At 37.4% G+C, this 16,083-nt stretch overlaps 1 protein-coding gene across 5 annotated transcripts in view; it reads left to right on the top strand.

Moving 5' to 3' along the window:
* ARHGEF10 (Rho guanine nucleotide exchange factor 10) overlaps positions 1-16,083 on the top strand; it is a 107,566-nt gene that overhangs the window by 22,941 nt on the left and 68,542 nt on the right. For all 5 annotated transcript variants that reach the window (XM_014251468.2, XM_014251467.2, XM_088052848.1 and 2 more), the window contains 6 exons: positions 6,047-6,217; positions 8,211-8,501; positions 9,451-9,514; positions 10,716-10,795; positions 11,894-11,950; positions 14,486-14,649. In XM_014251468.2, the coding sequence (XP_014106943.2) occupies positions 6,047-6,217; positions 8,211-8,501; positions 9,451-9,514; positions 10,716-10,795; positions 11,894-11,950; positions 14,486-14,649 (827 nt within the window). The remainder of the gene's footprint in view (positions 1-6,046; positions 6,218-8,210; positions 8,502-9,450; positions 9,515-10,715; positions 10,796-11,893; positions 11,951-14,485; positions 14,650-16,083) is intronic.

Raw genomic sequence — 16,083 nt, 5'->3', positions numbered from 1 at the left:
AGAGGGATCTCCTATGTATTTATGCAGTATTCCAAATAACATGTGCACAGGCTTTCCTTACAGCACCCGCAGAATTTCTTGGTGAAATTCGTATGTCAGAATGTGCTAATATGGGGCTGAGGTAGAAAAGACATCCTTGGGACTAGGCTTGATCTGTGTTTCTAGTGGTGGCAGGCAATACCAGTGCCACGAGTGTGCTGAATATTTAAAGTAAATGGCCACAAAACACTGATTTTACTTAGCTGCCTTGTTGGTTATCAGGTAGCCAGAACTGAAAAGCATGCTGAGGCTTTACAAAGGAGTACAAGTCTACTGGTGTTGCTCTTGCTTTTCTCTGGACGGCCTGATTCATGTCTTAATGCTTTAATTTTAGACTTGACTTTTTGCCACTCAGTTCTTTTAAATTTTAGGTAATTAATACTTAACTTTTATCTCTGTGAGTAGTTTGTAAATTTCAGGGTTTTTTCTATTTGTAAATCTCATCCATCCACAGACCTGGGCTTTATTTCAAGGAATGCAATTTTTTTGGTGTTAGGCATGCTGTTGTTAGAAGGCTCTCTGAAACTTGAACAGGCAGATTCATTACTCTTCTGACACTGGTTTTGAATTTGTTTTTTTATCCAGAAGAACAATATCTGTTGTGCATGCTCAACAACATAATTAGTATGTAGTGTATGTATTTGCAAAATACTGAAGAGGCATTTGTACTTATTTCTTTGTTATTTATTTGCAGGGAAAGCCTGTTAATTCATGTGGTTTTGCTTTTGTTTCCATCACTAGAAACACTTTTTGCATGAATGTATACTCTTTAGTTTGGTTGGGTTTTTTTTTTAACTGTTTTCCACAGAGACTGATAATGATAACATTGTGGTCATGCTTTGGATGTGTGTGCGAACTGTGTGTAATTAGCAGCGTGCTTGTAGCACAAGGACCTGGGTTCCCTGCAGTGCCAGCTTAGCACAACTGAGAGTGCATGGGGAATGAAAGTCCTTGGCTCTGATCCGCTTCCCATGGGAAGGAGTGCTTACGCATGTGTTTTTGCATACACAGTTTTGTCCTAGCTGTTTATTTTCCCTGAGCAAAAGAGATACTTTCCACCTGTGTGACTGTGTGAGGAGGTGATTTATGGATGCCAGTGGTGTACTGGTGGATGTCCCGTGTGACTGGGAAGTGTCAGTGAAGGGCAGTGTTGGCAGAAGCACTTGCTCGTACAGGTCAGCCTTTCTTTCTCCTGCAGGATCCCTCCTGCCCCGCACCTCGCTGCTCTCCCTGCGCTGGTGCAGGTGTCCTTTGAGGAAGGGCAGAGGAGCGATGTGTCAGCTGAGTACCAGAGTGAAAGAATATTTAACTGCAGTTTTCTGTCCTGGAACTGAAGAATTAATGGTCACAAGTGGGAGATGAGTGGGTTGAAAATACCACGTTGCTTTCTAGCTGTAGGGATGCAACCTAAGTAGTGCTTTCAAGCTGGGAGAAGCAAGAGGCTGTGTCCAGTGGTGGGCAAGTTTCTTGAAACCTGTCTTCAAGTTCCTGCTGAATATGAAGCAGCTTTTATTTTACAAAGGTGGCCAAACCTGGAAGCTTCTGCAGACATGAGTGTTTCCTAGCACAAGGTTCACCATCCTGACAAACACCAAGCCTCTGCTATTAAATCTCTTCTGAAATAAAAAGGGTAGAGCTCGAGATCCTGTTTATCCTGGAGCACAGTCATCAGGATATGTTTGGCCCCAAATGGCTAGTTTTACAAAAATAATGATACCTTTAAAAATTCAGTTGTTTCCTGGTAACTGTATGCTTTCAATACTTATTTCTATTGTACACTTCCATATAGAGCTCAGCAATAGAAATACAGGTTTATAAAGGGAAGGGTATCTCATCAGAGAAATCTCTGGAATGTATCAAGGATAAATAATAAACATTTTGATTGCTATGTCTGACAGTTTATTTTGACTTGTAACCTGTGTAAGTTAACACATTTTATAATACCTAAAAATATTCTGTAGTAGTAGCATTTTAAATTTTTTACTAAAAATATTTTCTTATGTATTTCAAGATACTCAAGTGTTTGTAGAAAGTTGAAACACTTGGGGAATTCATTTGAAAGGAAGGTAGGTCTTTGCAGTTCTAAGTGTCTTGTTGCAATCCAAAATAATGTATAAAAAAGATAAATGTTTTAAAACTGCATGTTGGAATAAGAGCAGGCAACTCCTGCCAGTGTGTTTTAGTATTGTATTCGTATTTAGTTTAGTTTAGTATTGTATTCATATTTTTCACTGAATAATAATTACATATGTGCCATTTGAAGCATTGTACACTTATTTCCTTCATCAGTCATGGTAGTAGCGACTAAAAATATTTATTGAGTTCTTTAAATATAATAGATACATTTCTGCTTTTTGTTCCATAATAGCCTGTGAACTTTAAAAAAAAAAATTGGGTACAACTGATTTAAAAAATGACATCCCTAATACACAGAAGCCTTCCATTTCTTGGAAGGCTTCTGTATAATTTTTCCATAAATGGAAATTTATGTTTTTCCATAAATGGAAATTTAGAAATTTTCCATTTCTAAAAATATTTTTCAAACCTTAAAACATAAATGATTCATATTTCTTGGTGGCAGCATGCCTGTTTATGTCCAGGGCTTCCAGGCTTATTCTTACTGTGCTGAACTGTTTGTGTTGTGGTTCTATTTCATTCTTCCTTTATAATGGTTTTTAATGGAAGAAAGTTGACTTTTTCAGTGGACTTCTGGGTCATCATGGATTTACAAGATTGCAAGAGGGGACAGACATTTGGGGAGCTTTTATTTTTTTCTGGTGTGTTCATATTGTATTCAAAGTGCACTTGATAGTACATGCAGAGCTATTTTCTCTTACTTCTGTGTCACTAAAATAAACTGTTTAAGAAAACTATTAATGAAGCTTCAGTGACTTAATCTGGGCTTTAAAATTTATGTCACTCTTTTAACTCCTTAGCTATATTACATTGAAGTATAAATAATTTGAGGGTAATGGATGGGAAGGCAAATGGTGCCAGGAATGCTTTGCAAGTCGCAGAGCAACTAAACATTTTTTAAATTTGTTTATGCCCCAGCAGGTCTCTGTAAACACAACCTAAGTGAGCTTATTTTTGAAGTAAACTTAAGAAATGTCATTTCACTGGATAACAAAGCACAGAAAAAGTCATAAATCTGTGTGCTGTGCACAGTTATGAGAACATGTGTTCCTTTTTCTGATTCTAAATTAGCACTTTCATACTTAATTTAACTTGAAGACAGTGTTTTCCATTATATCAGATTTTTTTTTGGTCTTGAAAACTCCAGATATAAATTTTTAGAAATGCAAGAATTTCCTTGAAGCATTTACAGACCTCTCAGAATGGCATTGCCATAAGATGAGCAAGTTCAATCAAATTTTGTATTCCCATTGCTCTGGTTGCACACAGAAAGGTAAGGATGGTAGTAGTGGTGAAAGGGAAAATTGGATTTTTAGTAACTAATTTAATTATTTGAAGTAATTCAAGACAGACACTGTCATTCTAAGCATTGTGTGATTATTACTTCAGAAAAAGAATTACTGCATTTTAAAATGATGGTAAAAAAAATAAGTTTCCTCTGTGTGTTTTTTGCAAGGGAGGGTGCCTTTGAAAACCTGCCCTCACACACTCACTCACCAAACTCCCCCTCTCCCTGCCTTTTCTTTTTTTTTTTTTCTGCAAGAACAGTTGCTTCATGCAGTTTTTGGCTTGATCCTTTTGATTTGCAGATAAGGGGTTGGAGCAACTAGGGCTTTCTTCATGAGCATGAAATTTTGCAAGATCTGTGATGGTGCTTATTAGCCAGATTCAGCCTAGTTCTATCTGCAGTCTGTCCTTCTAATTGTAGCACTTAAAAAGAGCTTTTGTCTGTGTGTTGTTGTGACATAACACAAAGAACTGTGGAAAATAGGTATTTTCCAAACAGGAATTTGTCTGGTTTTTTGTGACATAGAATGTATTTATCTGCGGTTCTGATCAGCTCTTAAGTTGAAGCAAAAAGCCCTCATCCTCTTTTTTTTTTTTTTTTCAAATTATTTATTTTTTTTTTATTTTTGTTGTTAAAATACTTTTTCCATCAACTGAAATAGTATGCCCTTGATATTACAAGCTTAAAGAGAATAGTTTTATTTAATGTAAGATGGAAGGTATCTGTAAATTTAAAAGGCTGAAGTTTATGCCTGCAGAATTAAGCAAATGTAGAAGTGATGCAGAGCTGAAATACAGTTTTAAAACTTTCTGAACTGAGGATATTTGTTTGGCTCCTGTCTACCCTTTCTGACAGACAATGTATTCTTTCTCTTTTTGTCTCTTTTTGTAATCCTAACCCGCTGTCCCATCAGTGGTGCGATTATGGGATCTCTCCAGGCTGTAGTGCCCATTTATCAGGTTCTGTGCCTTGTTTTTCAATGATGCAAAGTAAATGTTTTGAAATGATTGAAGGGGGGTGGTGTTAACAGCCATATCAGAAAAAAAATTAAGTGTCACATCCATTTTGGTTTTTTTTAAAACATATTGAAAAGACATCTTCCCCTCTTTTATTTCTTTTCCCCATTACACAGTCAAGCAAAAAGTATTACAGTTTAGTCCGATGGATGCTGAATTAGGAAGAATGCCATGTTTGTCTTTAATCACTTGGACCAGCTCTGAAGAATTTCTTGCATCTTTCAGGAAAAAAAGAATTGCTAATGGACAAAGCAAAAATGAGAAGCCTGACTTCATACAGAAGAATTTTTGAAAGGAATTCATCAAAATGAAATTAAATGTCCTGCTGCCTCAGCCATAACACATGACAATAAATGCAGGATAACCTGGGTTTTTTGTTCTGTACTGTTTTTGCAATTAGTTCACTTTTTCTCCTGCAGAGAGGCTGCATGAAAGATCTTGTTATTTGTGGCTGTGGTAAAATATGCTGGCTCAGCCTGAGCTGAGCTTTCCTGAAGAAACAGAAGCCTTGGCAGGAATGCTGATTACCATGACAATCTAAGCAGTCTAGAGCTTTGGGGTGTTGTGAGTTTTATCATAAAGATAAAAAATGTGTCCTGGATGGTAGGATAGCTGATAACATCATCACGATGCAGCAGATCAATTGTCTTTGCAAGATTTATTTTTCATTTTGTGTTACCTGAGGAAGGAGGGGGGGCGAACCTTATCACCTTTGGGTAAATTTTTATAACTTTTTTATAAGTTTTTATATACTTGTGTGTTTACATCTTTATCTTTTTTAGGATATTGTTTTATGCTGTAGAACATGAAGGGGTTTAAATTTTCATGGGTTTTCCCCAATGGCATGGGAGAAACTGCTGTGTACTTCTTCCTGCTCCCTCTCCCCAGCCCGATGTACAGTGCCAAATCTGTGATACAGTATCTTCAAAAGCAAAGAGAAAAAAAAACCTCAATTCCTATTCATATTACGGTGTCATTATTTCAGCCGTTTCTTCTTCAAAGGTTCCACCCTCCCTCCACCAGAGTGCACTTGTGTGTGGTAGTAGGGCTAATAGCATGTTGCTTGAGGTCCTTGGTTTAAAACTGTCTCAGATTGGAGTAGGAAAAACAATCTGCTGGTCTCTGTTGGAGCATGTGAACTCAGTTATTGTCACTGGTATTTGGGCACTGTTAGGAAAGAATAGACTTAGGAGTTTGATTTAAAAAGGAAAAATGACTTGAAGTTATAAAGTTGCAAAGTCCCTGTGCAAATAAATTAATCGGTGAACTTTTCTTGTTTTAAAATTGGCTGATTAGGTGTTCTAAAAATCTTTTGGCTCATTATGAAAAAAGCAAGTGTATTTGCATTATTACTTGTTTATTTACTTCCAAGTAATTTCCTTGTTTGCACTAAAGGATTTATTGAAAACTGCATGAGGTTATCAACACATCAATCAACTTTTGTTCTGTTCCAGTAACCTAAAATTCTAAGGGTTCATTGTGTAAGCTTCATTTGTAATGGGGAGCATTTACTGGTCCCATGAGATCATTATTAAGAGCAAACAACCAAAGGTGTGTCTTTGCACAGTTCTAGAACATGAACCAAAAGCCACGGGTCTGAATGATGAAGAGGAGGACGAGGGAGAACAGTTTGACTTTGACAGTGGAGATGAGATACCAGAAGCAGACAGGCAAGCCCTTGTGCCACCTATTCCTGGCCCTGGAAATAACATAGAGCCCCAAGAGGCTGGTGCTGCAGGTAAGTCAGCCTGTTGGTCTGTACCTCCACTGGGCTAAATAATCAAGACTGATCATAAGATGCCTTTTCTTGACAGTGCAATAAAAGTACTTTAACAAGAGTTTTCCATGGTGTTATGGCCTGCCCCTGAGGGTAACTCAGGCTCTACTTTTTGGATCACTTAGAGCAGATTAGAGTGAAATGACACTGAATGGTTCCTGTAAATATACATGCTGGGTTTACTTTGGAACAATTTGGTTGAATTGGAAAGCATATATGTAGCCATTTTGGTTATTATTACATATAGTAATATGGCAATATCAAAGCATAGAAGTGCCACCCTCTTAAGAAAAAATATAAGGAAAAAGAAAAGAAGAAAGAGAAAGGGTAAGAGTAGGAAGATACATAATCACCACCTATGGATCTGTGATGAGACCTGATTGAAGTGACATGTGAAAGTCTTGATCTGTCAGAGGTGGGTGAAAAAGCCCACATAATACAAAGTCTGGTGGGTTAATACACTCTCAGGTTCAGGTGGGACTGCCCAAGCACCTCCTTTGTGAATGTGATCATCTTTTGATCAGGTGCAGTTCTCTGGTGGAGGGTGTCAGAAATGAGTCTGAGGGCACTTCACTGGTCGTTGGCAGTTTATGAGCTTTTCTAAGGCAGCTGCCTCCAATGTCAGTAAGCCTACATGTAAATGTGACCTTCCCAGGAGGAAGGTGTGTGTGTGTAAGGGAACACAGTTTGCCATGATACTGTCTCCCCAAGGTCTGCCTCTTACTCAGAGCCCAGTTTGTAGCCTCTGGTGGTGATAAGTTCACCCCCTCTGTCTTGACCAGAGGTTTGTCATTACACACCAAAAAACTCACTGTCTTTTCTTTGTGGTCTTGCAAACCTGGCCTCAGCAAAGCACCCAGGCACCTCTGAAAGCTGTCAATTTGTTTTGAGTCATAGTCCAGTCTCTCACACATGGAAATACGCTGCAAGTGTTTTGAATATTCCTGCTAGTTACAATCATGGTAGATCTAACAGGTAGATCTGACAGGGCAAGTGACCATCACGTCTAAATCCTGTGAGGTTTCCCATTCAAGTGTGATATCCACACCAATGGGTTGGACATAGTCTGAGTGTCATGCTACAGGAAAAATGTATATCCTTGCTGGTCTTAAGGCACACCAATGTCTTGAGATAAGGTGTTTCACAGCTAAATTTGCTGGTTGCTGAGCTTGAGATGCTGTGCATAAAATAAGTGGAGTTTGAATGTATGAATTTCCTTCATAAACAGAGTTTTGCTAAATATTGAAACATTTTTTATTACATATACAGATGTTCCCAGTGCTGAGGTGTAGTCTGGAAATTGCTGTATTCTGCTTAAATTGCTAATAGCTGATTTTGCTTATTTTGATCCAATTTCCTTTTGTAAATAGATTCATTGTGCTTATGGCAATTAAAGGTAGATAACTCTTCAGGTACAGTGCAGTTTGACAACCTGTAACTTAAGCACTATCTTTCCCTGAGCATCTGTTGCTTGCTCACCCTTATTGTGAAGTTGTGCTTACAGCTTAAAATCATTTGATCATTTGGGGTGCAGTTCTGCAGTTCCCTTCAGAGGGGGCTGTTGTTCTGCTGTACCTCAGTGAAACTTTCCTTGTCCTCATGACTACCTCTACAATATTTCTTGTGTTTGTAGGATTCAAATTCATCTAGAATGCTGATTTTAACCTTTAGGATTTAAGACTATTTTGACTCGTGCTTATGAGTTATTATGTCAGTTAAGTTACTGTTTTCCCATAGGCATCTTTGTAAATTCATCTTATTCTGCTTTTCTTTGCTCATCTGTAAAATGGGGATGTTGGCCCTACTGTGTGGGAATTTTGAGTCATAGGGTGTAAGCAATTTGTTTAGTAAAGATCGGGTCAGTGTTTAGCATACTTGCAAAGAGCTATTAGAGCAGCTTGAACAGGTATAAAAAAATTGAACTTTGTATTTTTGTTTAATCTTTCAACTAAAGGAGCTGATAATTTAGAAAACAGTGAGAAGCTGCAAACATCACAACCTGCTGCAGAAGGCACTCCAGCCAAAGTAAATCCCTACTCAGTCATAAATATTTCCCCAATCCAAGATAAGGATCCATCCTCGTCACCAGAACCAAGTCCCCAAGATGAATGTGCAAGTCCCAGCTTGTCCGGTGGATATTCCGTTCCTGTCCCTTGCGGATATGCTGTGCCATCCAACTTACCTTTGATACTGCCAGCATACTCCAGTCCTGTCATCATACGCAGTGTTTCTGTGGATGAAGAAGGTACTGTGTTTACACACCTTACTTTAATCGAAGGGGAATCCTTGGTTAATCTCAAGTACCTTTCCTGTATAGCGCTCACCCTGGGTGAATATCATTAACGCTAATTCCTTTTTAACGTAATGAAATAATTTCCAGTTCCAGAGTTCAGTATTCCAGTCAAATGGTTTCTTCTCATATTTTTTATTGATTTTTTTTCTAGATCCTGGCAAAATTAGTCTCCCTTTTACCTTTTCTATATTCCTCTATATATATCTTTTCTATTTCTTTCCCTTTCCTATATTTCTGTTTATGTATTTTCCAATTCTTGTGGATTTAGAGTTGCTGTGGAATTTTTCCCTTGATGGTTTGATGAATTCTATGTCATCTAGTACAATTTTAAGACAGAAGAAGAAACTAGAAAGGGAAATAACTATGGATTATTACAGAAACAAGAGTTTCATTTTGTAACCAGAGTTGAGAGAGTTGACAGCTTAATTTCAAGACAGTAGAAAAAGAAAGCTCCCCATATCCTGCCTTTTCCTTTTTTGTATTTTGAATATACTTTTCTTTAGCTAGGCAAGAATTCTTCTGTAATACCAATCTTTATTCCAGCCTTTACCTTTTAGGAATACTGTCAAGTTAAAGCAAATATTTGTGTGGTCCTTATTACCTGTATAGGAATATGTTTGATAGATAGAATTAAATGCATCAGGCATTTTAATTTCCTCTTAACAGATCTTCTAACAAATGGCTGTGTCTTTGAATTGCTTAGTTTTCAAAAATGCATGGTGTGAAGAAACTTGTATTGTTTTAAGAACAAGTGTAAGAATAAAACTATTACAAAGAAGGAGATTATTCTTTAGCTATGAACTAGTAAAATCAGTTTCTTATGCTAAAATGTGCCATTTGAGCCAAACTGATGTGTTATTGCAAGCATTTTCTTTTTCTTTTTTTTTTTTCTACTTGGCAGGTACACAGTCAGCAACTGAAGAATGTCATTATAATTCTGTAAACCTGGAGGACTCTCAGAATAGGTGATTGCTAGTTCATCATGTTTTAATGATTTGTAAAACCTTAATTCCTAAGAAAGCTTGCATTTGATAAGTATTTTATTTTGCTTGTGTGATGCTTGATCACGCAAAATCACCTTGTGTGATGTTTGTTGGCTGTTCATTGATTTGTTTTTTTTCACTTTCTAATTCCTGTAATTATGTACTAAAATCAGCACTGGTGTGTGTAACTGTGCATGACACAATGGGTTGAATTTTTATAGAGTGATGGCAATGTCAGATGCAACAGATTGTTGGAGACTGTCTAGCCTGTTATTTCCAGCAGGACCACTGCCGATACTCCATCAGATAAACCATGACCTTGCTGGCTGAGCCTTCAAACCCTCCAAGGATGGAGGTGCTGCAGCTTCCCGGAGCAGTCTTTCCTGCTGTACTACCTTTCCCCCTACCTCTCCAAATGTCCAAACCAAATCTTCCAGTGGGCAGTCTGTTGACCATTCCCTCTTTGTCTGGCATTAAAAAAAAAAAAAAAAAAAAAAGGGCCCCAAAACAAACCTAAACAAAAAAAAAAGTAACCTTGATTCTATCACCTCTGTAGCTATCTTTTGGATAGTTGTAGCTACTCTTGGATCACCCCATAACAACCAGGTTAAATAATCACCATGTCTTTTATCCTCTTCCTTGTAAACCAGGTGCTTTGGTCCCTGACTTCAGTGTCTCTACATCTTTCTAGAGGTAGCTTCAATTTCTCCACAGCTCTCGAGCAGGGGAGTGTTGAGAAGCCAAAACTAGACAAGCTGCTACAGAGGCACCAGGTGGAGGAGGATAACAGTTTTGCCTGATGGCTCCTAATGTAACCCAGAATGTCTGTAGTCCTATTCACCATGAAAAAGGAGCTCTCACTTCACTGTTTCTGAGAGAATTTCCTGTGTTCTTGTAGATGAACTCAAAAGCAGAGTATTTTTAAAAATTGTAAAGAAATTGTTTTCAATTTTTTAAAAAATGTAAAGGAAGTGTTTTCAATTTTCTGACTAAAATTCTCAAACTATTAAACAGAATAGATTATTCATCACCCAACTATGTACTGAAGCAATATTTTTGAGTAATCAGCAGCCTTGAAGTGGAAACTAGAAGGCAGAAAGATATTTACTGCCTTGTATTCATGGATGTTTAAAAATGTTGTGGTGTAATTTTTAGTTCTTTTATTTTATGCCTCTTTTTCAAGTGAAGATAACCAGACCAAGAAAGAGGATGATGCCCTAGCCAAATGGGTTGCAGATCCTGAAAATACAGCATGGATGGAAAGTAAGTACCAGTGAGTACTGAAGTACAGCTGTGGAAGGTGTTCAATCTTAAGTTGTGATCAGCAGCATGTGTCTATGTGCACAAGGAGATTTTATGGGAATGTCCGTGTTCGCTTTTACTGTGTGTTTTCAGATAGGTGCCAGAACCAAGCTGTACCAGTTGGAACATTCAACAGTGTAATAAAATTGTATTTTAGAATAAAGTTAGCATTCACTTTTTCACCTTTTGGAAGGTGGAAGATTCTTGGCTCCATCAATGCATGTGCAGTGGAAATAAGTGGAAATAAGCTCCAGATTCTGATCTGCAACTGTATTTGAAATTGCTCTTCTTGTGCAGTAGTTGGCAAATAATTACTTGAAGGAAGTGGAAAGGAAGGAATTGCCACTTTCTGAGTGTGTGCTGTTGATTCTTGGCTGATAGATGAATTTTAAACCAGAACAGAGACTGTGTGGTTTGAGGACAGGTTATCCTGCCTATTCTCAGCCATTCCCAGTGGGCTGGAGGTTAATCTTACATATTTCATGAAGTGACTAAAGAATTTGCATTGTCATTCTGCCTCTTAATGTACTTTGATGATCACTACATTATTTAGTTTTGGTTCTTTTTAAAAGGTCAATTACAGCTTTTCTATAGCCATTCAGTAAGGCAATGAGCAGCCTTCAACAGGCACAGAACATACCATACTTCTGTAAGAAGGAGGGAGAAATACTGGCTTTTGAAATGGATTTTTGTTTTCAGGCTACCAAAGGTCATCATAAACAATGCAGACAAAACTCTGAAATTTCACAAATACCATATACTGCTTTGTACATTATTGCAATATGTAAATGATTAGATGTGCAAGGAAAATGCTAGTGGAAAGTGAGTCATATCTCCATTGTGTTCATATATGTCTATATAACCAAAATTTTTAAAAATAGAATACAATGTTTCGGCTGGAGAGGACCTACAGCATTTCAACTGCCTGGCCATTTCAGGGCTGACCAAAAGCTAAAGGCACTTTAAGGGCTTTGACCAAATGCCTCTTAAACTCTTGGTCTCATTCAAATTCTAGGAAATTTCTCATTTGTTTTTTTTTTTTTTCTGTCTTGGTTTTAGACCCAGATGAAGTAATTTATGATGATGTGCCAAGAGAAGATTCAGAGTCTGAACCAGGTTTGAGGTCTTTGTAATGTTGAAAACAATGTAAAATGGAATTATATGCATGTATACTAAACAGATACGTTCGTTTACCTAAAATATATGTAAATGGAATTAACATTGTGTCAATAATTGGTAGGTTTTAGAAAGTTCAGAATTACACTAACACTTAAAAGACTATCTCCTGTACTGATCTTCTCAGAAGCTGAATTCTGCTTTGTTTTATAGATACTGTTCCAAATGCTTGATTATTCTGCATATTAGAGAATTACAGCGTTGTAGCTGTAGGAAAAGGGTGTTTTAAATAATTGATGTACGATTATGTATCGTTGTCATAGTTACAGAGAGAAGCTCTTTCCTTGGAAGTTCCCTTCAATATATAAATGCTTGATAGATGGAAGAGACGGTCCAGAGTGGCTGTTCACCATCCTTATTGTGACTCTACAGAAATATTTTATTTTGGATTGGAAGTGGTCCACTCCTGATGGTTGTGACCATGTTTGGAGGGGCAGAACAGATCTCAAAGTAGTTGCTAGAGTCAAGATTTTACCTTACCTGGGTATGGTGGAGTTAGGGCTCAAGGAGCATATTTCATTGAGTTCTTGCTCAGGTTTGTTTTGAAGTTTTTGGGTGTAGTGAAGTCTGCTTAAAGATCAGTTGCTACTGACTGATTTCATGTTTGAGTGAATTGGCTTATTGGTAGTTCAGCATCTTACTCATGGTTCTCAGAGGGTGTAGGTGTTTGATACTGAAATTGTTAATGGATCAAGAAAACATTTAAGTTTTTTTGTGTGAAAACCATATTAATCTTTTAAGCTGTAACAGTTTCATTTCTTGTCCTTAGTAGTGTTCAGGCAAGGTGTTTTATAAATTATTACTGATTTTTTTTTTTTTTTGTGATTTATTATTGGAAAGTACTGTGTTACATTCATGACTTGAATGCTTATGTTACTGGAAGTTCCCTCAGTGGACTGTGCTACTCTGAGCAGGGACATCTTTGCACTGTTGCTATCAGTCAGGAAGCACATACACCAGGCCCAGGTGGCTGAGCTAGGATATGGAGCAGAGTTCTGCTGAGCATATTGGTCAGAATCTTTAGCTTAACCCATGAGACATTGATTAAAAGTTTGATTTCCATTTTTCCCCCAAAGACATTGAAAGATTCTGAGGAAATAGGTAGGAAAATAAGGGAAATTTCATCTTCGTACAGTCATCATCTTGATGTTTATTATTTGTATATTTTGTCAGGGAGACACAACTATTCCAAAATAAGTTTCAGTCAGACAATCTAGATTAGCACATGGACAAGATAAATTCACTCAGTCATGGGGTAAATCCTGCCCCAAAGCTGACACCACAGGAATTAGACTTGCATATATCTTGATTTATTTTAATTTACTATGATGGTTCTTTTAAGTTACTCATTGTGATAGATTACCACTAAGATGTCTTCTTCAGTACAAGTATTTTAAGGACAGTCTTGATATGCAAGGGGATTTAATTTTTTTTAAAAAAAATCTTAATCTTCCAAATTAGACTAGAATCTGTGTTGATTATAAAGAATTTAATTAATGTTGATAATAAAATCCAGGGTTTAGATGGATGTGTAAAACATGGCAGCTTTTCTTTTGAGTATATATTTTTTCTCTGTTTAAATGAAACATCAATCTTAAAAGAACAGCTGCTGTTTACTGAGTTTAATAGGAGACAGTTGTAAATGTTGCATCATAACTTCTGACAATAGCGATCTCTGGCAGAAGTGTTGTGCCATGGCAAGTGTCCACACAATTCTCTACTTGTAATGACAAATGATGCTGCAGGTAGAGTGCATTCCTGTTTCCTGATAAGCAATTGTCTCTAAATTTTCCATTTTATTTTGAGTAAGTTTTATGTTCTTGACATCTGTGTCAATGGAAAGGCCCGTGTCTTTAACAGGAGCTACTTTAGTCAGCATTTGCAATATAGATTTGAAAAGGTTATGTCTTGAAAAGGTTAATGCTTCAAATTTTTAGAGTAAATTATGAGCAAGGTAGCTGCCAAGTGTGGGAGACCTCCAGTGACTGGTGGTGATGAGTCATAAAACCATTGTTTCTTGCTACTTTGGTCTGATATGTTTTGTTGGAAGTAGTGATATTTTCATTTGATTCTTGGAATACTTTAGCATTTATCATTTGAGCTGATGTCCCTAGAGACAAATGGCAAGCTTACAAATTGAAGGATGATGCTTCTCAGTGCAGATGTGCTTTCACAGCTACAATTTAAACTTCCTTTGAAGTTCTGAATCTTTTTGTGGGATCTGGACACAACTGTGTCATTTGAGTAGCACATGTTTCTAAAAGGATCGTGGTGTGTACCTATAACACTTCCTTTAGTACTCTGTTTCAACAAAGACAATCTGCTTTGGCTATTTGAGTATTGTATTTAATTCAGATTTTTTGTGCATACAAAAGTCTGTACAATTCTTTATAGCATATCCTGAACAAGTTTTTTGGTGTTCGAACAAACATACATTTCAGTGTAGCTTTTTAAATTTTGGTTTAATTTTTGCAGAGGAAATGATTTATGATGATGTTGAAAATGGTGAAGATGGTGGAAACAGCTCGCTGGAATATGGGTGGAGTTCAAGTGAATTTGAAAGCTATGAAGAACAGAGTGATTCTGAGTGTAAAAATGGAATTCCCAGCTCCTTTTTGCGAGGCAACCACAAGAGACATGTATGTATTCTGCAGTGCTGCTCAGTCATTGGTTATCCTGGTTTCCAATACTTGCCTTTCTCATCTGTATTTCTTTATTTCCTCAATTCAGTTTCAAATGCCAACAGCATCTTTTTAAAGAAGATATGAATAAGCGTGGAAGTGACAGTACATAATATAATGTAACAGGGAAAAGAGATGAAAATATTAAACAGAAGCTTCTTACAAAAATGAAAAAACTCAGATAAAAAAGATATTATTTTTGCTTATGGGCAGTTCCTCACCTTCTCTTCTTTTGCAGTTGCTAGATTAGTGTAAGTGGTAAATAAGTGTGGAAAATAATGTGAAGAATAAATGGGGACAAGTCTGACAAGAATTGAAGGTTTGGGATCTTTAGGTACTCAAAAGTCAAAAAACCCTTTGCTAGTGTTCCCTAGCATTCTGTCGTAGATCTGCATCAGTTTGCTTGTTTGAAAGTGGCTGAGCTTAAAAAACTTCTAAAAGTAAAAGATTGTTGTAATCAAAGAGAATTCTACCTGTTCAGAGAGAAGAGAGGTGGCATGATTAAAATTTGAGTCACTTCTCAGGTCTAGTACCTTTGGCTCCATCTGTTCTGCAGGAGGCAGGAAGGCACAGGTGCCACAGGTGCCTGTCCTCACTGCATCTCTCCCATTGCACAGGGAGAGCAGCCCTGGGCTCTTACCTTCTCTTCACCTTGGCTCCTCTTCCTCTGCCCTTGTGTATCCTCTTTGTGAGAGGCTCCCCAGTTTGTGCTGACTAGGGACAGACCCCCTAAGAGCCACTGGGCAACTGTATGTTGTGAGCTGCCTCAGCACCCCGTGGCTGGAATGTGCAGGGGTTGCAGACAGGTTGTTATTTCATAAGGACCCTTATTTTCATTTTGCAGGTTTCTTAACTTGATGAGAATAAAAGCCTTGCTGTCTGTGTTTCCCTCCAGTACATGTTATCTGCTCTCCCCTCACCTCCATCCTTGCTGCCTGTCCTTTGGAAATCAGGGAGTGAGCAGTTAACTGCAAGACTTGAGCCCACCCAAATCTGCACTTTGTAAGCTGAGTGCTCATCCTCTGTTTTTGTCTTGGTTTTGTTCTAACTAGACATACTTAAGCTGTTGCAGCTGTTTGTTTTTTTTTAACAAGACTGAAAGAAATGAGTTTGATTATTTTTTCTTTTAAATACCTTGGAAGAGACAAGGAAATTACTTTGCATGTGGATGTGTGAGCCTTAACATGACTGCTGACTTATTATTTTTTTTTTTTTTCTTTTTTAATCTTCTCTTGTTATCCCTAGCTTCAGCTTTGGCCAAAGTCATAAGAATCTATTTATGTATGTGAACAAATCAAGGTTTAAAGCCATTTTTTGGAACTCCTAAACTCTTAGTATACTTTGATCTGTCATGGGAAAACTGTTGGCAGTGGTTGAATGTGGTTGTACCAG

This window comes from Pseudopodoces humilis, chromosome 3, assembly GCF_049639895.1.
Source record: "Pseudopodoces humilis isolate 2021_Gansu_Grassland_sample_001 chromosome 3, ASM4963989v1, whole genome shotgun sequence".
In the NCBI taxonomy this organism is placed as follows: Eukaryota; Metazoa; Chordata; class Aves; order Passeriformes; family Paridae; genus Pseudopodoces; species Pseudopodoces humilis.
Note: the sequence above shows the minus strand (reverse complement) of the source record. Positions and strands in the feature narration are given on the sequence as shown.